Consider the following 25,966-nt stretch of genomic DNA (forward strand, 5'->3'; position numbering starts at 1 on the left):
CAGAGAGTGGTAGCTGTGTGGAATGAGCTTCCAGCAGAAGTGGTTGAGGCAGGTTCTATGTTGTCGTTTAAAGTTAAATTGGATTGATATATGGACAGGAAAGGAATGGAGGGTTATGGGATGAGTGCAGGTCAGTGGGACTAGGATAGGGTAAGAGCTCGGCATGGACTAGAAGGGCCGAGATGGCCTGTTTCCGTGCTGTAATTGTTATATGGTTATGTGATGCAACAGCAAGTGCTGCCGTCTCACAGCTCCAATGACTTTGGCTTGTATGTCCTTTCTGCATACATCTTTCTATGACTTTATGGGTCTCCAGCAGATGCCTCCCCATATTCCAAAAACAAGCCCGTGGTTCAAGTGCCTCAGTGAATCACCGCTTATTGTAGTTAAGTAGAACAGAATCAAAAGGAAAAATGACAGGCACGTTGGAGTAAATAAGGTGCAAGGTTATAGGCAAATTAGAAGAATGAGATGGTAAGATTGCTCTACTGTGGACTAGCAAAGACCAGATGGCTGAAATGTTCTGTGTTATTATAAGTAGCTGAAACACCTATAGCAATATTCAACTACAATGTTGCCTGCCAAACTACAAATCTAATCTTATACCATTGAGATTGGCCCTTAACCAATTGATATTTTTACCTCGGGGTGATATCTTTCCTTCTTCATTGCTTTTCAAAAGCAGATGATGATGTGATGTGTTTTTGCTGGATGCCACACTATTAAAGCTTATTCCACTTTGCTGGCTCACTTCAGCAACCAAATTGAGCAATGTCACCTTCACTCGGCCCAAAATATACTGTCTGAGGTTGTAAATATACTTCAGAAAACTTCTTCCAACCTGTAGTTCTTACAATGTTGCTGTCAAAGACTATATCTGGGTAGATGTCACAAAGTATTGGATTATGCTCATCTCAAAATTCCCTACAAATTTATTCAATATCCTCTGGTTGAGAAAACAGTCTGAGTAAAGTGTCTTTAAACGCAAACAACAGGAATTCTGCAGATGCTGGAAATTCAAGCAACACACATCAAAGTTGCTGGTGAACGCAGCAGGCCAAGCAGCATCTGAGCAGCCACCTCCAACGGGATCCCACCACTAAGCACATCTTTCCCTCCCTGCCTCTCTCTGCATTCCGCAGGGATCGCTCCCTACACAACTCCCTTGTCCATTCGTCCCCCCCCATCCCTCCCCACTGATCTCCCTCCTGGCACTTACCCGTGTAAGCGGAACAAGTGCTACACATGCCCTTACACTTCCTCCCTTACCACCATTCAGGGCCCCAAACAGTCCTTCCAGGTGAGGCAACACTTCACCTGTGAGTCGACTGGGGTGATATACTGCGTCCGGTGCTCCCGATGTGGCCTTTTATATATTGGCGAGACCCGACGCAGACTGGGAGACTGCTTTGCTGAACATCTACGCTCTGTCCGCCAGAGAAAGCAGGATCTCCCAGTGGCCACACATTTTAATTCCACATCCCATTCCCATTCTGACATGTCTATCCACGGCCTCCTCTACTGTAAAGATGAAGCCACACTCAGGTTGGAGGAACAACACCTTATATTCCGTCTGGGTAGCCTCCAACCTGATGGCATGAACATCGACTTCTCTAACTTCCGCTAAGGCCCCACCTCCCCCTCGTACCCCATCTGTTACTCATTTTTATGCACACATTCTTTCTCTCACTCTCCTTTTTCTCCCTCTGTCCCTCTGAATATACCTCTTGTCCATCCTCTGGGTCCCCCACCTCCTTGTCTTTCTTCCCAGACCTCCTGTCCCATGATCCTCTCGTATCCCCTTTTGCCTATCACCTGTCCAGCTCTTGGCTCTATCCCTCCCCCTCCTGTCTTCTCCTATCATTTTGGATCTCCCCCTCTCCCTCTCAAATCCCTTACTCACTCTTCCTTCAGTTAGTCCTGACGAAGGGTCTCGGCCTGAAACGTCGACTGCACCTCTTCCTACAGATGCTGCTTGGCCCGCTGCGTTCACCAGCAACTTTGATGTGTGTTGCTTGAGTAAAGTGTCTTTTTATTTCTTGATTCACTTTCACTCCTTGACTGTTTCAGGCCATACAGTGCAAAATTCACCTTAGTAATTTGCCTCCCCTCCTCCTTTTCTTTCTTTCCCTATGTTTTCTGAACACCCTTTTTCCTGGAATATTTATTCATCCCCTTGTCCCTTTTCTTTACCCCAATCTCATAAGTATTATTGCCACAACACTAATCCCACATGATTAATTGCACATACAGCTGATATACGTTGTTTAATGCACTGTAAACCTCTCCCTCATTGTCTTGCACTCTGTCTGGTCTGGACTAAAAATGTTATTGTGCAGTTAATTTTGTTCATTTGTTATGCGTCATGTTGTATGATGTGGTCATTCCGTCACCACGATTGCTCTTGGCAAATTTTTCTACACAACTGGTTTGCCATTGCCATCTTCTGGCACTGCCTTTACAGGACAGGTGACCTCAGCCATTATCAATACTCTTCAGAGACTGTCTGCCTAGTGTCACTGGTCACATAAGTAGGACTTAAGATATGCACCATCCACTCCCATGGCTGAATTTGACCCTGATCAGGAAGCTAAGCAGGTGCCAAACCTTGCACAAAGGTAACCTGCAAGCTAACAGAGGGAAGGAGGGATGCCTTACACCTCCTTTGGTAGAATGCATCTCCACCCTGCCACCCAAAATTAGTTTACTCTTCCAAAAATTAATACTTCCCCGACCACCCCCCTTTTCAAAGTCTTCCTATCCAACTCACTGCAAAATTAGTTTGAACATTTCATAAGACCATAAGACAAAGGAGCAGAATTAGGCCATTAGGCCCATGGAGTCTGCTCCACCATTCCATGATTATCCCAATCTCTTGCCTTTGACACGCTTACTAATCAAGAAAGCATCAGCCTCCGTGTTAAGTATGCCCAATGACTTGGCCTCCGTAACCATTCGTGACAATGAATTCCACAGATTCACCACCCTCTGGCTAAAGAAATTCCTCCTTAATTCTTTTCTAAAGGGATATCCTTCAACTCTGATACCGTGCCCCCAGACTCCCCTACAATAGGAAACATCTCTATACCCACTCTATCCAAGCCATTCAACATTTGATATGTTTCAATGAGATTTCCCCCTCATTCTTCTAAACTTCAGTGAGTACAGGCCCAGAGCAATCAGACCCTCCTCTTATGTTAATCCTTTCATTCCTGGGATCATTTTTGTGAAATTTCTCTGGAAGCCCTCCAACTGCCAGCACATCTTTTCTTAAAGTAAGGGGCCCAAAACTGCTCATAATACTCCAAGTACAGTCTGAACAATGCTTCAAAGCCTCAACATTTTATATTCTAGTCCTCTCAAAATGAATGCAAACATCACGATTGCCTTCCTTACCACCGACTCAACCTGCAAGTTAACCTTTATGGAATCGAACCCAAGTCCCTTTGCAGCTCTGACTTTTGAATTTTCTCCCCATTTAGAAAATAGTCAATTCCTTTATTTCTTCAACCGGTGCACGACCATACACTTCAATACACTACATTCCATTGAACATTTCTTTGTATTTTTATATTCACTGACCTATAACTGCACCTACGTTTGGAATTAGAAACACAGAAAACCTACAGCACAATTCAGGCCCTTCGACCCACAATGCTGTGCCAACCATGTACTTACTTTAGAATTTACCTAGGGTTACCCATTGCCCTCGATTTTTCTAAGATCCATATACCTATCCAGAAGTCTCTTAAAATACCCTATCGTACCTGCCTCCACCACCATTGCTGGCAGCCTATTCCACGCACTCACCACTCTCTGCATAAAAAACTTACCCTTGACATCTCCTCTGTACCTACTTACAAGCACCTTAAAACTTTGCCCTCTCGTGTCAGCCATTTCAGCCCTGGGAAAAAGCCTCTGACTACCCGCATGATCAATGCCTCTCATCATCTCATACACCTCTAATTCTCTACCACTCCAAGGAGAAAAGGCAGAGTTCACTCAGCCTATTCCCATAAGGCATGCTCCTCAATCCAGGCAGCATCCTTGTAAATCTCCTCTGCACACTTTCTATAGGCTCCACATCCTTCTTGTAGTGAGGTGACCAGAACTGAGCACAGTACTCCAAGTGGGGTCTGACCAGGGTCTTATATGTTTGTAACATTACCTCTTGGCTCTTAAATTCAATCCCATGGTTGATGCAGGCCAATGCACTGTATGCCTTCTTAACCATACAGTCAACCTGCACAGCAGCTTTGAGTGTCCTATGGACTTGGACCCCAAGATCCCTCTGATCCTCCATATGCCAAGAGTCTTACCATTAATACTATATTCTGCCATCATTTTTGACCTACCAAAATGAACAACCTAACACTTATCCGGAACTCCATCTGCCATTCCTCAGCCTAGTTTTGCATCCTATCAATGTCCCACTGTAACCTCTGACAGCCCTCCACACTATCCCTAACCCTTGTGCCATCATCAAATTTACTAACCAATCCCTCCACTTCCTCATTCAGGTCACTTATAAAAATCACGGGTACCTGTACAGATCCCCGAGGCACACCACTGGTCACCGACCTCTATGCAGTAAGCTTTTCTTTTATGCTTGACTATATGCAAGTAACTTATGATAGCATTAAATAATATCCAAAAGTAAAAACAAAACCTCATTTGGATTCTTGTAACTGAGGAGGAGATTGGAAGCTTTGATGTCTCCATGCACGTACTCATGGTCATGGATGTATTCTAGGATGTCAATCTATCAAAAGAAAACAATTCCAAGTTAACACACACACATATATAAAATGCTAGAGGAGCTTAGCAGGTCAGGCAGCATTGATGGAAATGAATAAACAGTTAACGCTTCAGGCTGAGTCCCTTCTTCAGGACTGGAAAGGATGGGGGAAGACACCAGAATAAAAAAATGGGGAGAGGGGAAAACGTTCATGCCATCAGGTTGGAAGCTAGTTAGACAGAATATAAGGTGTTGCTCCTCCACCCTGAGCGTGGCCTCATCGTGGCAAAAGGGAAGGCTACAGACTGACATGTCAGAATGGGAATGGGGATAGAAATAAAAATGACTGGCCACCAGAAATTCCGCTTGTGGTAGTTGGAGTATAATTGTAAATTAAGCTAATCTGAAGGGTCATTTGGATTCAGATAATTTTGCAAATTGTGTTTTAATGCGATGAATTTCATGAAATTTCATTCATCAACATACATGTATATTCAAGTTAAATTGCATGTCTAATTCAATCTTTTACGTAAAAGTCTTGACTTGTGAATTAGGTTCAGTGTTATAATCAGCTTTGTAATGAACTCCAGGGCAAGTTTAAAAAAAACTTTTCTTCCTAATTACATAAAAAGGATATGTTTTGGAAATCTGCACCTTCTTTTGGATACACAGAAGCTGAACATCAATTCAAAAAGCTGCAAATAAAGCCAAACATTTAGGTTTATTCTAATGTGGCTTCATAAACTATACCCAGTTCAAAAGCATCACCGCTTGCTTATACATTGAAAATAATATAAAACGGAGCACACACCAGAAATTAATTTTTATCTTAATTTCCTGAAGTTCACAATCCAGTACAGTAATATTTTGTCAATTTATATTAAACGCTCTGAATATACCCCTTCTAGAGACAATATTCTTCTGTGTTTAAATACTCTGAAAAGATGTGTTACTTGGATTCCTAAATTCTTCAAGCAGCCCAACATTGTTACCTTGGGAAAAACACATCCTCAAAACTGAAAGACTAAGGAAACAGTTTTCCCCAAGTTCTACACAAGATGATTTATCCTCACCCTTCGAAAAATTAGACTTTGGAACATCAGGCAATTGGATTTCACAACTAGTTTTCTGTTGGATTTCACTCAAACAGCCATTTCATTTTGTACAATATTACTTTCCACATGATTTGCCATGCCATTGGACACAGATGGCCATCTTCAACACATTGCTCATATCCTTCAACTTTATTTCTGCCAAGCTATGAAGTGTATTTACTTTTATAGAATCGTGCTCAAGGATTAATTTCATCAGCAAAAGGTTATGTCTGCAATAATCCTGATCCATAGTCTTTATCCAAGTTACCTTTCAGGTGCATATGAAATTAGGGTGCCTCTTTGTTTAACCCTACTGTTCTGCTGAATATACACTTCTTCCTATTTCAACAAGGATCCAATTTTCATGAAAAATGCATGCACAGTTTGTGATAACGTTTTGCCAGTGGGACGAGTATCCTTTTCATTGGCCTACATACTCTGAACAGACTGGTTCATGGTGGTAATGATGACAAATACAAGTATGGGTTCAAGAGGCATTACCAATGTGGAAACATTTAAATTTGTACTCTACGTTGAAATCATCAAACACCATACTTAAGAAACATTTGATCAAAAAACAACAGTTTTTTTTAAAAGAAAGTTTAAGAAATGTGATATATGCATACCAAGATTAGATTACAGATTAGAGATAAATGGTAAAAAAGAATTGCACATTGGCAAGTACCATACTCTGATGACGGACCTAGTATTGCCTTTCTCACATTACCCTAATGCCCAGCTTTTACACCCTTGCTCCGAAACTGATGTCTGTAAACACCAGAACCTTCCAACGTCATCAAATCCACATAAAGAATGTACAGCATACTTTCAACATTTCCAAGACTATTACTTGCCCTCTGCCAACAGATTTCTGAATAGTCCATAGCCCTCGGTAATCTTTTAGCTCAGTCACACTTTCCTGTACCAACTTCCCTGGATTGCCTTCATATCTAAAAATCTGTTCATCTCTATCTGAGATATAAAGAACAAATGATCTTCTGTAGCCTTCCTGCATAGAGAATTCACTACCTCTATGTTTGTTATCCCAGTGAAAAATTATCAATCCTTATGTTGTATGTAGACAGAAGGCACAGAAATTGTCTGAACAGTGCAATAACTACAATCTTTTACTCAACATAAAAAACAAAGCAATTTTTATCGATTTCAGGAAATCGAGGCATTCAGAAAAACGAGCTCCACTACTCAAATGGAAAGCACCTCCAGCTTTAAATTCTTGGGAGTGAACATCTCAGAGGTGCGTTCCAGGACCACCAATACCACCTTGACAACAGGGATAGCGCAGCAGCACCTATACTATCTTAGGAGTTTCAAGAGAGCAAATCTGCCCCAAATGCTGCTTGGTAAACTTTTATCAATGTGTAACTGAGAGCATACTGACATACTGCATGACAATATGGTACACTAGCTGCAACAAGATCGACCAAAACACACTTCAATGAGAGATAAGGACTGCACAGAACATCACTGGGACACAACAACCAGATTTGGAAACCATCTACATCTCACAATGTCTATAGCAGCTCTCAACATTGTGATGGACTCATCCCACCCAAGTAATCATCTGTTTAATCTCCTTTCATCCAGAAGATACAGAAACGTCCATGCACGGACATCCAAACTGAAAACAGCTTCTCCCCCAGGGCTGTTGTGCAACTAAACAAAGCCACACCCCCTCCTCCTCACATTCCTCCCCATAGTCCATAAACAAAGTGGACAATCTCTAAGTGCAATACATGGGCTGAATTCTTGATGCTATCTTATATCTAATGATTGTATTTCTTTTTACATGCAAGACCTGAATGGACCAGCCATTGTTTCTTTTAAATTTAGAGCTACTTGTTTTTAATTCACTTGTAACTTGAATGTCATTCTAAATAACTCAGACGATATTTTAAATTTATTCATTGCGCTTTCAGTAATTGAATTACCGGTGTGGTGTTTTTCACTAAATGGAGTAGTACTGAATCTCGCTGTCCTCAGCAATGACCATAAAGCTCTAACTACCAGGCCCTTCTGGCCCAACGAGCCTGTGCCGCCCTATTACACCCATGTGTCCAATTAACTTAGTAACCTGTACTGCCTTTGGAAAATGGGAGGAAACTTACTTGGTCACAGGGAGAACATACAAACTCCTTATAGACAGTGGTATGAATTGAACTGGGTCACTGCCATTGTAAAGCATTATGCAAACTGTGTCAACCAATTTTGAGACTGAGACTCTGAAGTACGTCTTTCTTGCCAAGCTCTTATTTTTTATTAAAATATGATTGCCATCAGTTTCCATTACACTTGCAGCAATACTTTAAGAAATATTTAATAATCTGGCCATCACTACGGCTTCAAGTATATTTCTCTTCTCCCAGACCCTTCAAATATGAATTTATTTCTGCTCGATATCTTCTGTCCTCTTCAAAAGCATCTACTCCAAGTTTATTTTGAATTCTGTGCAGTTCCTCCAAAACTTCGAAGCTTTCTCCATTTTTAGGTGACGAAGTTATAAATGGATTTTGATAGCCTTTTTTTGTTTTAAATTGTTATTTTTGAAGTTTAAGCCAAGCATGCCAGATGGAACATGTTAAATTCTGACTCAGTCAATGCACAAGCACTTAGCAAGGTCAGATTCCAATGTTATAAAATAAATTTTCACTGAAAAATGCTCCAAGACCCATCGATATTTTGTTTTCGAAATGAGTTACTACAGATAATTAACATTGCATTAACTCTTCATTTTTACCATCATTCCTCTTTTTGTCTGAAAATATGCAGTTTCCTCATTTGGTGTCCTTCATCTTATACAAAGGCTGCTCTTTTGAGTTGAACAAATGTTGCCACATTATTTAGATACTGCAGAACAATTTAACCGTTGCCATCCAAGGGTCACTAACTGGTCAAGTTAGCCACAAACAAAAGAAAATCTGCAGATGCTGGGAACCTGAGCAACACACGCAAAATGCAGGAGGAACTCAGCAGATTAGGCAGCATCTAAGGAAAAAAGTACAGTCGACGTTTCGAGCCAAAACCCTTCAGCAGGACTGGAGAAAGAAAGCTGAGGAATGATTCATAAGGTGGTGGGAGGGGAGAGAGAAATACCGGGTGACAGGTGAAACCTGGAGGGGGAGGGATGAAATAAAGAGCTGGGAAGTTGATCGGTGAAAGAGACAGAAGGCCATGGAGGAAAGAAGAAGCCGGTAGGAGCACCATAGGGAGGCGATGGGCAGGCAACTTCCACCAGCATTTTGCGTGTGTTGGTTGGTCAACCTCCCAGCTGACGTTGTCTTTCCTAGCCCAAAATGCTGGAGTAATTAGCACGTCACACAGCATCTATGAAATGAAAAGTCAATGTTTCATGCTGAGACCATTTGTCAGTCCTTATGAAGGGTCTTGGTCCGAAATATTAACTGCTTGCCCTTTTCCATAAATGCTGCCCAACTTACTGAGTTCCTCCAGCACTTTGTGTGTGTTGTTTTGGATTTCCAGCATCTGCAGAATCTCACGTTAATGATTTGCTACATCTTCTCTTGTTGCCAGCTTACCCTAAAATCAATTCATCATTGTTCAAGAATCAAGAAAATTCCCTTCCAGATTTGAACTGAATTATCCCCATCCTATTTCAGCAATGACTGATATATCATGGGGACACACCTTGATAAATCCAGAGCAACACACACAAAATGCTGGAGGAACTCAGCAGGTCAGGCAGCTTCGATAGAAATTAATAAACAGTCAATGTTTTAACATAGAAACATAGAAAATAGGTGCAGGAGTAGGCCATTCGGCCCTTCGAGCCTGCACCGCCATTTATTATGATCATGGCTGATCATCCAACTCAGAACCCTGCCCCAGCCTTCCCTCCATACCCCCTGATCCCCATAGCCACAAGGGCCATATCTAACTCCCTCTTAAATATAGCCAATGAACTGGCCTCAACTGTTACCTGTGGCAGAGAATTCCACAGATTCACCACTCTCTGTGTGAAGTTTTTCCTAATCTCGGTCCTAAAAGGCTTCCCCTTTATCCTCAAACTGTGACCCCTCATTCTGGACTTCCCCAACATCGGGAACAATCTTCCTGCATCTAGCCTGTCCAATCCCTTTAGGATTTTATACGTTTCAATCAGATCCCCCCTCAATCTTCTAAATTCCAACGAGCACAAGCCCAGTTCATCCAGTCTTTCTTCATATGAAAGTCCTGCCATCCCAGGAATCAATCTGGTGAACCTTCTTTGTACTCCCTCTATGGCAAGGATGTCTTTCCTTAGATTAAGGGACCAAAACTGCACACAATACTCCAGGTGTGGTCTCACCAAGGCTTTGTACAACTGCAGTAGTACCTCCCCGCTCCTGTACTCGAATCCTCTCGCTATAAATGCCAGCATACCATTCGCCTTTTTCACCACCTGCTGTACCTGCATGCCCACTTTCAATGACTGGTGTATAATGACACCCAGGTCTCATTGCACCTCCCCTTTTCCTAATCGGCCACCATTCAGATAATAATCTGTTTTCCTATTTTTGCCACCAAAGTGGATAACTTCACATTTATCCACATTAAATTGCATCTGCCATGAATTTGCCCACTCACCCAACCTATCCAAGTCACCCTGCATCCTCTTAGCATCCTCCTCACAGCTAACACTGCCACCCAGCTTCGTGTCATCTGCAAACTTGGAGATGCTGCATTAATTCCCTCATCCAAGTCATTAATATATATTGTAAACAACTGGGGTCCCAGCACTGAGCCTTGTGGTACCCCATTAGTCACCGCCTGCCATTCTGAAAAGGTCCCGTTTATTCCCACTCTTTGCTTCCTGTCTGCTAACCAATTCTCTATCCACATCAATACCTTACCCCCAATACCGTGTGCTTTAAGTTTGCACACTAATCTCCTGTGTGGGACCTTGTCAAAAGCCTTTTGAAAATCCAAATATACCACATCCACTGGTTCTCCCCTATCCACTCTACTAGTTACATCCTCAAAAAATTCTATGAGATTCGTCAGACATGATTTTCTTTTCACAAATCCATGCTGACTTTGTCCGATGATTTCACCGCTTTCCAAATGTGCTGTTATCACATCTTTGATAACTGACTCCAGCAGTTTCCCCACCACCGACGTTAGGCTAACCGGTCTATAATTCCCCGGTTTCTCTCTCCCTCCTTTTTTAAAAAGTGGGGTTACATTAGCCACTCTCCAATCCTCAGGAACAAGTCCAGAATCTAGCGAGTTTTGAAAAATTATCCCTAATGCATCCACTATTTCTTGGGCTACTTCCTTAAGCACTCTGGGATGCAGACCATCTGGCCCTGGGGATTTATCTGCCTTTAATATCTTCAATTTACCTAACACCACTTCCCTACTAAAATGTATTTCGCTCAGTTCCTCCATCTCACTGGACCCTCTGTCCCCTACTATTTCCAGAAGATTATTTATGTCCTCCTTAGTGAAGACAGAACCAAAGTAATTATTCAATTGGTCTGCCATGTCCTTGCTCCCCATAATCAATTCACCTGTTTCTGTCTGTAGGGGACCTACATTTGTCTTTACCAGTCTTTTCCTTTTTACATATCTATAAAAGATTTTACAGTCAGTTTTTATGTTCCCTGCCAGTTTTCCCCTTCCTAATTAAGCACTTTGTCCTCCTCTGCTGAACTCTGAATTTCTCCCAGTCCTCAGGTGAGCCACTTTCTCTGGCTAATTTGTATGCTTCCTCTTTGGAATTGATACTATCCCTAATTTCCCTTGTCAGCCACGGGTGCACTACCTTCCTTGATTTATTCTTTTGCCAAACTGGGATGAACAATTGTTGTAGTTCATCCATGCAACCTTTAAATGCTTGCCATTGCATATCCACCGTCAATCCTTTAAGTGTCATTTGCCAGTCTATCTTAGCTAATTCACGTCTCATACCTTCAAAGTTACCCCTCTTTAAGTTCAGAACCTTTGTTTCTGAATTAACTCTGTCACTCTCCATCTTAATGAAGAATTCCACCATATTATGGTCACTGTTACCCAAGGGGCCTCTCACGACAAGATTGCTAATTAACCCTTCCTCATTGCTCAAAACCCAGTCCAGAATAGCCTGCTCTCTAGTTGGTTCCTCAACATGTTGGTTCAAAAAACCAACCCACATACATTCCAAGAAATCCTCTTCCTCAGCAGCTTTACCAATTTGGTTCACCCAATCTACATGTAGATTGAAGTCACCCATTATAACTGCTGTTCCTTTATTGCACACATTTCTAATTTCCTGTTTAATACCATCTCCGACCTCACTACTACTGTTAGGTGGCCTGTACACAACTCCCACCAGCGTTTTCTGCCCCTTAGTGTTACGCAGCTCTACCCATATCGATTCCACATCTTCCCGGCTCATGTCCTTCCTTTCTATTGCATTAATCTCCTCTTTAACCAGCAACGCCACCCCACCTCCTTTTCTTTCATGTCTATCCCTCCTGAATATTGAATATCCCTGAACGTTGAGCTCCCATCCTTGGTCACCCTGGAGCCATGCCTCTGTGATCCCAACTATACCATAATCATTAATAACAATCTGCACTTTCAATTCATCCACCTTGTTACGAATGCTCCTTGCATTGACACACAAAGCCTTCAGGCGCTCTTTTACAACTCTCTTAGCCCTTATACAATTAGGTTGAAAAGTGGCCCTTTTTAATTCTTGCCCTGGATTTGTCGGCCTGCCACTTTTACTTTTGGGCCAAGATCCTTCATCAGGACTGGAAAGGGAGGGGGAAAGCCAGATACAAAATGTGGGGAGAGGAGGAGGACAAGCTAGAAGATAATGGGTGAAGCCAGGGAGGTGTGGGAGGGTGGATGAAGTAAGTGGCTGGGAGGTGATAGGTGATAGAAGAGCTGGAGAAGAAGGAACCTGATAGGAGAGGAGAATTGACCGTGGGAGAAAGGGAAGAAGGAGGGGCATCAGAAGAAGAGGTGAGAGACCAGAGTGGGGAATAGAAGATGGGATGGGGAGGAATAAAAAGATTAACGGAAGGAGAAATTGATGTTCATGCTGTCAGGTTGGAGTCTACCAAGACAGAATATGAGGTGTTGCTCCTCCACTCTGAGAGTGGCCTCCTTGTGGCAGCAAAGTGGCCATGGATCGACGTGTTGGTTCGGGAATAGGGTCAGGAACTAAAACGGTTGGTCACCAGGAAATTCTACTTTTTGCGATGGATCAGAGATGCTCTACAAAGTGGTCCCCAATGTCATGCTGCATTAGGAGCACCAGATACAGTAAATGACACCTTGTTAAATGAGTACTTTGGTTAAAGTGTCAGTAAACAATGAAAGCACATCAGTGCGAATCATTTTAGTTGAGCAATTTTTAGGTTTTGAATTATCAAGCAATGTGAAGCATAAAATTTAGAACTCCAAGCCAAGTCAAGATCTTTATCCGTTTTTATCAAAAAATTCGGTTTGCAGAATTGCACACGGGAAATCTAATTTAAAAATAGACAGCACAAAGCTATAGCATGTCTTCATCAGGTTGAAAGAAAACATTAAGTAAATCAAGATTATGTAACATGAAACTGAAATTTTAAAATCCTTTCAATTATAACAACTTTCTTAAAAGACTGAGAAGCAATTTTATCACCCATCATCGTCTTCATCCGCACTCAATCTGCAAGCCCCAGGGGGTTGCTCAGACAGCATCTGAAACAATCCCAGACTGAACAATGACATGAACGGCTAATTACGCTATTCAAGTTTATAATAATTTAGATTGTTACAAATCCATTAATAATCCGAATAACAATTCATCCAAGTCAATTCACCAAGCCTGGGGTATCCAAGTTAAAGCCCTGGAACCACAGGTGGTGCTTGAACCCTGGCCAGCCAGCTCATGAAGCTCCAGTGAAAGTTTATTTTTGCCATTGCACATATTAATATACAAGATGTCTTTAATTAGGCAAAATTAATTTTAAACTATAGTCTGCAACTTAGCTTGCAGGGAATGCTTTTATGCAAATTTAATTACAGCAAATTAGATTTTAATTTAGAATGTTGATGTTCTGTATTGCAATGATTCATACGTGGCCAAGAGGCTCCATAGCATGCAACTAAGTGTTTATGGAGACAGAATGATTTGAATGCTCAGTATACAATGTCAGAGTTGTCCTAACAAAGATACAGTTTAAAAATATTTAAAAATCCAAACTGCATTAAGTTACTCTTCAAGAAATGTCCATGTTAAGCCAACAGATAAATGCAAACATATAAAATTTTATATTAATACTTACCCAAAAACGTAAGACTAACAATTATAAATTATGATGTATGCATAAAAGACCAATGAACCATAATCAGCATTTATCAATAATGTACATGCTGCAGAGACATTTCTAAAGAGTATGTGTTATATTCAAGACTGAAATGGTTATGATAATAGTTTACTTTGCTGCATTGGTTGAAATCAGCAGAATTTGAGCATGAAACAGTACTAAATCGCAAGAACAAGACTGTGCTTCTAGGAACTAGAGAAACAAATCTAATTGCAAATTGCTTGAAGTTTTGACCTTACCTATACATACGTTCCAAGAAACATCAAATTCCAAAGACAGATTTTTCTTAAATCCCCTTCCGGGTCAGTTGTGCAATTCTGAGACACACTGGGAGAAATCAGCTGAGAAATTCATATCCTTCTCCAGCATGTATGAAGCGACTTAAAAGCATTGCTCACAAAATATATCAAGGTGCTTTGTAAAGATCTTTAAAATAATGAAAATGTTACCTTCCAGATAAAGGAAATCGACTTACCAATCGTAGACCTAACTGGAACACAAATTTCTTAGGGAAAATCTTATGATTTTGTTCAAATATTTTCTGAAGGTCAGATCCAAATCGATCCATAACCATAAATCTATAACTGAAGAATACAGAAAACCAAGTCAACACATAATGCACCTTCTGCTTTTTTTTGGGAATGATGTCCCAGTAAAGCATGGAGGGATGCGCTGGGTGAATGGCATTTAATCTAATTAATTTTTTATTAGATTATAACTAATTCTTACTATTATGCTATCTGCTACACAATTTATCATACATGTACATTTGTCTGAAGGGCATTATACACAACAGAATGAAACGTGGATTTTCCACAGAAATAGCTAGAACTTGGTGGTACGATGTTAAGTTACCAATTGTGAGAGTCTGTGTGTGCATATTGCCCAATGGCAATAAACTTGAAGTCAAAGGTTATTGTCTTTTTATATATGTATAACCATATAATAAATAGAAACAAGATATTTCTCCGAACTAGGGTGAAAAGTACAGTAGTACACATAACACATGATCACATGATAAGTATGAAGGCAAGGATAAACTTGAACTTGAATTTGACTTGATCTACATCTAATCCAGCATTAGGCAAAGGCTGGTAGATAGCTATCTGCGAAATTAGAAAAACTGGTCTCCCCAAAAGCATTCAGTGCCAGGTGACAGCATCTAGTTGTATTTGGTCAACAACAACAGATAGCCATTAGACTGACAATTGCTCTGCAGGGAACAGCCCTACCAATGGTTAAAAGAACAATTTTAAAAAATTGTCACTTATAAAAAAAAGTCAAACCCCCCCCCCCAACCATTCCTTTGTTGAACCAAAAGCTGTTAGTTCCCTCTCAAACCTGATTTCTTCTCCTACCTTGAGATCTCCACCAAGGTTGCTGCTGCTAAAAATAAGTTAGCCCAAATTAGAAGTTCTTTGTCAGCTGCCAGACAATCTCCATCAGGCTTCTGTGGCTCAGGATAACTATAAGCAACTTGCATTTTCAATGGTTTGGTGTCACAGAAAAACTACAGCTTGGGAGGGAGGCATACCTTGCAGATGCACTGCTCTATGCAGTTAGTTCCATTCTCCCACCATCTCTACAGTGTTGCAAATCCTTTCAATTACTTATCCAGTTCCCTTCCAAACACCAGGATTGATTCTGTCTCCATCACTTCTCCTGACCGTAAATTCTAAACCTTAACGCTTGCTGCATGGAAGTACTCCTTACATCACCTATGGTTCTTTTGGCAATTGCTTAGGTTCTTGCCCATCTGCAAATGAGATAAGTTTCTCTAATCAAAAATCTCCAAAATTTCAAATGCCTCCATGAGATTCCATGTCAATTTCCAAGAATAGCTACAGCTTTACCAGTCCACTCTCATGCTTAGGACCATTGTAAGAAACCTCTTTTATACTTAAGACGTCAACATTTTTCCTCAAGTTTGGTGCCCTGCAGTCAATTTAGTATCTTACAAAAGATTCACATCTTGAATTTTTCCCCTACATGCTAATTCTGTTGTGTTTTTGGATGACTCTTAAAGTTTAAGTTGATACAAAAATATATAAATTATTGTATACATGACAGATCTATTCAGCATTGAATAGAAATTGCACAACAAAATCACTTAAAGGCAACAAGAAAATTTAGACTGAATATGTAACATTGCCACTGAAGACGGACCTTGCCTAGCTTGTTGGAGAGGCTTTACATCGATACCCAATTCAGAAAGACAGCCATCTTATACTGAAGATAGTGTACAACACTGAAAAACTAATGTTTTAATGATCTTCGATTCAATGACAGCTTTCAAGAATGTACAATAACTGGAGTTTTTAAATCTTAGTTCAAAATTACAGTACTTAAGCCAAAATAAAATTTTGATTTATCAAAGTACTCTGCATATAAATTGATTGATTTGATCTAGGAGAAAGATTGTAAAAATACTCACAATTTAAAAACAATAGCAGCATTAAATACTAATATTCCTATGTTAAGAATAACAAAAGCTGGTACAAAAACAGAAAATGTTACAAACACTCAACAGGTCAGGCTGCACGGTGGGAAGAGAAGCATACCCAACATTTCAGTCCTTCATCAGAACTGAGAAAGAAACCAAAGAAGATTGTAAAGCTGCAGGACAGTAAAGGAAGAGAACGCATCTGATAGGATAAAACCAGGGTGACCATATATTATGTGGGCTGAATGTTTTGTGGAGCACCTGCTTTCATATCGCCAAAGCGACCTGAAGCATCTCATTGCCTGCTACTTTAACTCCTTATGCCACTCCAACTCAGAATTGGAATCAGGTTCATTATCCCTGACATATGCCATGAAATTTGTTGTTTTGTGCAGCAGTTCAGTGCAAAACATAAAAATTACTATTAATGACAAGAATAAATACAGTGCAAAAGGGGAGTAGCAAGGTACTGTTCATGAGTTCATTTCATGAACTGTTCGGAAATCTAATGCTTGGGAGGGGCGGGAGGGGCTACTCCTAAAGCATTGAGTGGGGGTCTTTTGGCTCCTGAACTTCCTCCTCTCAGATGGTAGTAATGAGAAGGATATGTCCTGGGTATTGAGGGGTCTTTAATGATGGATGCTGTCTTCTTGAGGTATGCCTCTGGGCACATTGTAGAATTCACGACTTGAGTCCAAAAATCTACAATTTCAGGTAACTTGGTTTCTCAATCTGCATCAGTTGCCTTACTGTAATATTCACTCAGGGTTTTTTTTCCCTCTGTGGAAAAAAATGACACATTTAGCCTGATGGGCATGTCCTTCTGCTCTGCAGCAGTTTTTGCATATGTTCTTACCCTCCAATTGCCTCCATTCACCTATTGACTGGAAAACCATGTGAAAAACTTATCCCCAGATTTACATCACAGCCAATCTTCTTCCCACTATCCCTGCAGCCTTACAAGCTCCCCAGTCTCCTTTTTTTCTTGTTTTGTATTTGCAGAGTTTGTCATCTTCTACCCATTGGTTGTTGTCTATTCTGTTAGGCGTGGTGTTTCATTGATTCTATTGCACTTCTTGTACTTAGCGTGAATGTCCAGAAAAAAATGAATCTTGAAGTTGTATATGGTGACATATAAACTTTGATAATAAACTTACTTTGAACTTTACAGTTCTTTGGTCAAGATGGCCCCTGCGTACTACGCTCCTTCGATCAACGTCTTCTGGATAGACCATGAAACCATATATTTCACTCCTTTTATGTCTTTTACATGTGTTTTTCATCTTGAATGTGTTTCTGGAACTGTTGGAGTCTACGATTTGCAGTTTGAAGATCATATGGGTATTCAGTGCTCCGCAGTCTCTGAGGGGATTCCAGGAGACGGGCAGCTTGCGAAAACCTCATGGCGAGACGACTGCGGGCACGAGCCAATGTCTGACTCTATTCTGCTGATTAAAGCTTTCATTGCTCACCGACTTAAGCAACAAGGGAGATCGTAACACCAGCTGCTTGTTTTTTTTTATCTTTGGGATATTGCTCTGCTGCCGGAGAGGAGAGACTGTCTTTTTATCGCCGATGAGATCACTCTACTGCCAGAGAGGGGAGACTGCCTTTTTAAAATCTTTGGTGAGATCACTCTGCTATGAAGAGGGAGAATGTTGCCCAGGTTTTCTGTGTGTTGGATGTGGACTTGGACTGTGGGCTTTTTTTCAAGTCTTCAGAATTTCAGAGTTGTATACTTTGATAATAAATGAAACTTTGACAAAGGGCTTTCAATTTGAAAAACTGATTTGGTTTCTCTTTCTACAGATACAGCTGTACAACTTGACCTGTTGAGTATTTCCAACATTTTCTACTTTTGTTTTATATTCCCAGAATCTACAAAATGATGTTTTGATTTTCAAAATGAAAATCAGAAACTCCAGTTATAACTCTCCCTCATATGAGTCATCAATAATACACCAAATGTATTTTACTTTACTTGTAGCTGAATAAAATTATCACCTCAGGCCTAAAATATAGAATTATTACTTGAGAAAATATAATGTCACAGCATAACCAGTCCTCCTCATCGAGGTCAATTAATAATGCTCCTTCACCTATCAATAACCTTGAGACAGTTAAATAATGTTTTGAAGATGATGCACAGATTCTTTTCATACCTTTTGCCATTTTTATCATAGAGTCCTGACCCCCAATACTTGGGCACACCGAGATAATTCAACTTCCGGGAAGAAACCCAGCTTTGAACTGTAGGAGATAAGGGGATAAAGCAGAATAATTTAGCTATAAGTAAAAGATGCCCAGGTCAGGCAACACCCATGGATAGGGAAATACATTTTCAAGTTGATTCCTTTCTTCAGAACTGGTAACAGTTAATCATGAAACAAGTTTAGTCAATGAGGAGGAGGAAGGATGAAAAGAACATTAGTGATAGTGGACTATGAGAGGTTAAATGATACATCAGGTTGTGTTGACAGTTTAGAGAGGGGAGTGAAAAATTGTTAGCTGCAGTAGATCTATCTGGTGGAGGGAAACAGAGCAATTGGAATGAGATAGGAGGAGAGAAGAATATACCATGCTGAACCATGAGATCTGAAACACTGCAGCTGCTGGAAAGCTGAAATAACAGAATGCTGGAAAGATTCAGCAAATCAGGAAACATCAGCAATCTGAAACTGCTTAATTATGAAGGCATAATATACTTAGATGAAAAATGCGATGCTCTTACTCATGCATTTATTGGGCTTTGTTGGAATGGTGTTAAGGCCAAAAGCTGATGGTTATTGGAGGGAGTGTGGAAAGTAATGCAACCAAAAGTGGGGGAGGGGGTGTTTAAGGAAGTGGGTGCTGGCAGAAACAGAATCAGAAAGGGAGTGGTCCATACAAATGCTGAAACAGAGGGGAAAGTGTGTTTGGTGCTGGGATTACTTGGAAGATAGAGGAAGTAATACATTTTTCATTGAACGTGGAGGCTAGTGAAGTGGCTGAAACAAAGGGAACCTCACTCTTTCTCTGGGTCATATGGCAGAGGATACAAGCAGAAGTTGGGAAATAATATCCCAACATTCACACTATCTCTCCCTCCTTTCTGCAAGTTTGATTTCTAACTTCTGGTTCAAGATGAAAGAACATAACTAAAACCATTAATTCTGTTCTCACAGATGCTACCTGATCTGGATTCAAGAGTTGTTTTATTTATATCCCAAATTATTTTTTTAAATTTCCACTTTTCATGAGAAACAATCATATCTGCAAATCTTTGAACATTCAGAGCAATCAGTTAGATGGAAAAGCAGAAGATTGGTGCCATCTCTTTGCAAGTTCAGATATTTTGAGGTGACAAGTGTGACATTGTCCATTTACCACCCAATTTAGAGTTTATAAATGTAACAGTACAATGATAACTGTATAATTTCCCTCCTCACAGATTTGAAGCTCTAAGTTTGTTATTTCCTATTTATGTACAAGATAGACAAAATTCTATTTCATCAGTGACAGCAACTGCCCCTTAAAAATCCCACATTTTGAAAATACATTTTTCCCAGTTAGCTAATTAATCTAACACAGTGGATTTCGGGGTTATCGGGACACATTGGGAACGCATTTTGGCCCAACTAAGTGGCTGCACCAATGAGCTGAAGTTTCATGGAAATAGAAAAGATATAAAAAAGACAACGGAATAACAAATTATGTGTATAAATTAAATACAGAACACTACCAATACGACTGATGGTTGCCCATTGTATATGACAATGATAGGAAATCTGTACAGGAGAGTTTTTAAAAGTGGAAAAGCCATTGTACTGGGGCAGTTCCATTTTCTCAACCTCGGAAGTCTACGTCCACTGGTACCAGTAGACATCAGAACTAAGGTCTTTTTTGGTTCAAGTGGATGACCATGACTTCTTCTGGGCCTTAGCATGTCCTTGGCTCGCCACATAGCATTACACAACTACCCTCCTGGCCACTGGACCTCACTGTAGATTGCCCAGACTACCGGAACTGACTTCGCATGGTATGATAGGCATATTGCTAGCTGACTGGGGTACGAGGGCCCACTGGCTTCCCTGGGTTAGTTTCCCTGTTGAAACACTGTACCAGGGTGTGGCCACTGTCACATGCAAACAGCTACTTGGAGCCTTAGCTGGGAGCTGAGCGTTCAGTGGGGACCAAAGGTAGCATTCCTGATGATTGTTGAAAACTTCCAAGTTCTTCGTAGTTCCAAACTTTTCCCTCCAGGCCGTTTCTAACATCTCTAAGCCTGAATGCTTGAAACTGCAGTGAGCAGAACAGTTCTGAATGATCTTACTGCTTATTTCTCACCAACTATCAGCGAAAAAATCACTGCTTTTTGAACACAAAACTCATGCATCTGGCGCTATCTTAAAACTGTTCACTCTAAGCATGCTATCGTATCTAACAGCCATGCAAGTGCACGTGATTGACGCTAGTTAGAAACTGTTCAGCAACAATCTGCTGCCCCTATCAAGCACCATAGTATTGCAAATAAACAAAAAGTACTCCAGCTACTTTCTCAAATCGTTTTTGATAAGAGTTGGCCCAATAAGCAGCTGCCATGATTAACCGATAAACAAATTAACCAGAAACCACCCATATATATACATTTTATTATTTGGCACTCATTTTAATGGTTAGGTTTACATGTTATGCCATGCCAGACACATCTAAAAACATTTAACGTGAAAACTACTGTGAATGGCAAGTTCTGTTTCTTTCGCAGTCTAAAGATACACTTTGTTTCTCTTATTTTTGATGGCCACCACTTTAATGACTGCAATTTCCTTTTACTATCACTTTCAGACTGATTTGCATGAAAATGCATACAAATGAGAGCAAAAGGAGGATTTCACACTAAATCCCTCTCTTGCCCTGGCAATCAGGAAATAAAAATTAACAGTCAAGCACAAAGTATCCAGGGACTATGGAATGATCACTTCAGGGCATGTTAAAACCCCGGAACTTACATACATGTCAAAAAATCTTAGCTACTACAGAATTAACTATCTAACCATATTCTATGCTGCCTCCTAAAGGACTAATACTGCAAGTTTCAAATAATTATTTTTGGGCATCAAGCAGTTATACAAGCTGAACTTTTAGAATCACACAAATAATTCCAATCACCAAGTATAATGACAATCATACGTGACTGACTCAGAATCTGTTGTTAAGTATAAAACTATGTGTGATAATGTGGCTAGGTTTACCAGATAAAGTTAAAAACAGGGTGACTTTCCTAACAAATACCATCTTAACAATATCCTTAATGAGTCAATTGATTCAAATCTATTCAGTTTGATTTCTGACTTACACATTTCTAGTTGCCCCATTATAGGAAAGACATCAAGGCTTTGCAGAGGGTGCTGATGAGATCTACCAGGATGTTGCCTGGATTAAAGAGCATATGCCGCAATGAAATGCGGACCAATTTGTTTTTTCCCCTCTGGAGCGGTGGAGGTTGATGGGAGATCTGATAGAAGTATATAGGATTATGAGAGGCATAGTAGAGGAGACAATCAACATCATTTTCCAGGGGTTGAAATGTCTCATATCAGGGGCATGCATTTAAGGTGAGAAACAGTAATTTCAAAGGAGATGTAAGGGGGCAAGTTTTTATTTTAAAAGATAGAGATTGGTGGGTGCTTGCAATGCGCTGCCTGGGTTGGCAGAATCATTACAGACTTTTAACAGATGGTTAGATAGGCACATGAATGTGAGGAAAATGGAAGGATATGGACATTGTGTAGGCAAAAGAGGTCAGTTTAGTTGACCATTTGATTATTAATTTAATTGGTTTAGCACAATACTGTGGGCCAAAGGGGCTATTCTTGTGCTCTACTGTTCAATGTTCTATGACTTAGGCAGCAGAGATTTGGATGAGCACAAGTTTAAGGAGAGAATGTCGGAATATGTCCATAGAGTACTGGAAAATGCTGGTTGTGGATAAGGTTTTCAGCAGCATTTAAGCACTGACAGAAAAAGGGGCTGAGCAATGATATGCAAATAGAAGTATGTTTATCCTGGGATCAAGCATCTGGTTCGATATCCTGCAACTACCAAAGACACCATAGTATTGAAATAACATTTGTGGGAGGAATCAAAGTTGATGTCTTCTGTTTTTTTCAAAATTTACTTAGAAAAAAATTCTGTTCTTACATTACTAAACGAAAGGAAAGCAAACTGACAATTTAGAGGAAGTGAAGGAGCTGAGAACCTGTGGTAAGTAGATCTCATGTTGTTAAATACATAGAAAGTATCACTTCTGTATGATGCTTCTCATCTGTATTTACTGTAAAGAAGGATTTTGAAGTTTATGAGTTCAGAGGAAGAAAAAGTAATATCTTGGAACAAGTGAAATAAACAAGAACTGAGCAAATTAGGCAGCAACTATGGAAATGAAAAAACAGTCAATGTTTCAGGCTGAGACCCTTCACAAGACTCTTGAAGTTGGGGCTCCGAAATGTCAACTGTTTAAGCATTTCCACAGATGCTGCCTGACCTGTTGAGTTCCTCCAGTATTTTGCGTGTGTTGCTCTGGAGTTCCAGCATCTGTTGAATCTCTCGGGTTTATGATTTGTTGGTCTTGAAGTGCACTAAAGTGGATAAATCCCCAGGGCCAAACCAGGGGCATCTGAGCATGTTCAAAGTAACACAAACAAAATGCTGGAGGAACTCAGCTGTCCAGGCAGCATCTATGGAAAAGAATAAGTAGTTGACATTTCAGGACCAGACCCTTCAATAGTCGCTGTTTCTGGCCGAGACAGATGTACATTTATGGGAAGCAGGGAGGAGATTGTGGGGTCTCTGACTGATTTTTGTAATTTTATTAGCCATGAGCGAGGTTCCAGAAGAATGGAGGATAGTTAACATTTAAAATGAGCAGCAGGAATAAGTCAAGAAACTACAGGCTGGTAACCCTTTCATTAATGGAAGAAAAGTTATTGGAAGGGGTTCTGAAAGACCAGACATTTGCATTAGAAAGGATAAACATCATCTAGGGATAGACAGCATGGCTCTGTGCATGTGAAATCATCTCACAAGTGACTGAGGATTGATGAGAGCAGGAGAGTAGACATCATCAATATGGACTTGAGCAAGGCCTTTTGACCAGGTCCCATATTGTAGGCTAATCTGGAAAGTTGGAATTGATGGTTTCTGAGGGAGTAGAATCAGGTTTAATATCACTGGCATGTGTCGCGAAATGTGTTATTTTGTGGCAGCAGTAGAATGCAATACATAAAAAAACTATAAATTACAGTAAGATATATAATAAAAATTTAAATTAAGTAGTAGAGAAATCTAATGGTGGAGTAGAAGAAGCTGTTCCTAAAAAGCTAGGTATATGCCTTCAGGCTTCTTCACCTCCTCCTTGATAGTAGCAATGAGAAGAAAGCATGTCCTGGGAGGTGGGAGTCCTTATTGATTGATGCTGCCTTTTTGAGGTATTGCTTTTTGAAGATGTCTTTTTTGCTGGGGAGAGGCTGGTGCCCATGATGAAGCTGGCTGAGCTGGCAACCTTCTGCAGCTTTTTCCCAATCATGTGCAGCAGTCCCTCCATACCAGATGGGTGATGCTACCAGCATCCATGGTAAATCTGTAGAAATTTGCTCGAGTCTTTGAAGACATACGTAATCTCCTCAAACTCCTACTGGAATATAGCCACTGTTGTGCCTTCTTTGTAGCCACATCAGTATGTTGGAACTGGGATAGTTCTTCAGCGATGCCGACACCCAGGAACTTACAACTGTACAACCTCACTGCTGATGAGGACTGGTGTGTATTCCCTCAACTTCCCTTCCTGAAGTTCACAATTGGATGCAAAAGTGGCTTTGTATTAGGAGGCAAAGGGTGGTTTTTCTCCAGCTTGGATGTCAGTGACCAGTGCGCCAAAGGAACTGGTACTGACCCCTGATGTTTTCCCACATATATTAACAATCTGGATGAGAATGTTGTTACATTACAGAAAACTCCGAAACTGATGCTCTTGTGGGCAGTAAAAGTTGGTTGTCTAAGGTTACTACAGGATCTAGAGCAAGTGGTAAAGTGGGCAATAGAACACCAGATCGAATTTAATTTGTTCAAGTGTGATGTGATGCATTTTCGGAAGGTAAATCAAACTAGGACATAAACAGTGAGTAGCAGGGCCTTGGGGACTATTAAAGTTAAGGGACTAGCACAGTATCCTGAAAGTAGCAACACAGATAGGGTAGTGACAGTGGCAAATGGTACTTTTGCCTTCGTTAGCTGAGGCAATGACTACAAGGGGTGGGAACAGTTGGATATTTTTTATTTACTTATTGAGGTACAGCACGGAATAGGCCCTTCTAGGCATGCAGTCCAGCAATCCCCGATTTAATCCTATCCTAATCAGAGGACAATTTACAAGAACCAAATAACCTACCAACCTGCATGTCTTTGGACCATGAGGAGAAACCAGAACACCCCGAGAACGTACAAATTCCTTACAGTCAGTGGCAGGAATTGAACTCAGGTTGCCTGTGCTGTAAAACATTGTGCTAACCACTATGCTACCATGCTGCCCTGATACAATGCCGTACTTGGAATATTGGGGGCTGCATTGTTAACCACACTACAGGAAATTTGCGATTAAGCAAGACAGAGTACAGAAAAGATTCACTAGGAAGTTACATAGATTGGGGGCTTGAGTTAAAGGATTGGGAAGCTGGGTGCTTCCTCTGAAGAGGAGACTGGGAGGTGACATGACAGTGGTTTATAAAACAGTGATGCACAGATAGATTGGATAGCTGCAACCTCTCTCTTGGTAGGGTTGTCTAGAACAAGAGGACATGGTTTTAAGATGAGAGTGAGGAAGTTTAAAGGAGTAAATTTTTCACATACAGTACAGTTGATTGAGTAGTTAGAGGAGTGGTAGAAGCAGAAATAGAATCAACATTTAAGAAGTATCTAGTCAAGTACCTGAATGAACAAGGAATAGAGGGAATGCAAACAAGTAGAATTACTATAGATAGGTCAACAAACACCTTATGTCAAAGGGCCAGTTTCTTTGCTATGACAGCATTCAAGGGGTAATAGTGAGAAGAAAAAGGAGGAGGCTATGAATGGATGCTTGGGGAATTCAAGAGGCAACAGTATCAAAGAAAGGAGAAATGTTATTGCAGTTGGCTTCGATCATTTTAACTATTTTCTTTCAATCACAGATATTTATAGTTCCTCTTCATAAAGAGCATCACAATTTTAAAATTCTTACTCTTCTTTTCAAATCATTCCCCGTCCTTGCCCTTCTTCATCACTGAGAACACTGCCACTGAGATGCTCAAATTCCAGCTTCAAGCACCCTCCAGTTTAGTTACTCCAAAAACATGGC

At 40.5% G+C, this 25,966-nt stretch overlaps 1 protein-coding gene across 3 annotated transcripts in view; it reads right to left on the reverse strand.

Annotated features, from left to right (window-relative positions):
- The window catches only part of vrk1 (VRK serine/threonine kinase 1), a 93,700-nt gene that overhangs the window by 41,028 nt on the left and 26,706 nt on the right, over nucleotides 1-25,966 (reverse strand). For all 3 annotated transcript variants that reach the window (XM_072274367.1, XM_072274384.1, XM_072274375.1), the window contains exons 6-8: nucleotides 18,759-18,846; nucleotides 14,629-14,737; nucleotides 4,670-4,762 (exon numbers count right to left, since the gene is read on the reverse strand). In XM_072274367.1, coding sequence (XP_072130468.1) covers nucleotides 4,670-4,762; nucleotides 14,629-14,737; nucleotides 18,759-18,846 — 290 coding nt within the window. The remainder of the gene's footprint in view (nucleotides 1-4,669; nucleotides 4,763-14,628; nucleotides 14,738-18,758; nucleotides 18,847-25,966) is intronic.

This window comes from Mobula birostris, chromosome 1 (assembly GCF_030028105.1).
Source record: "Mobula birostris isolate sMobBir1 chromosome 1, sMobBir1.hap1, whole genome shotgun sequence".
NCBI lineage: Eukaryota > Metazoa > Chordata > Chondrichthyes > Myliobatiformes > Myliobatidae > Mobula > Mobula birostris.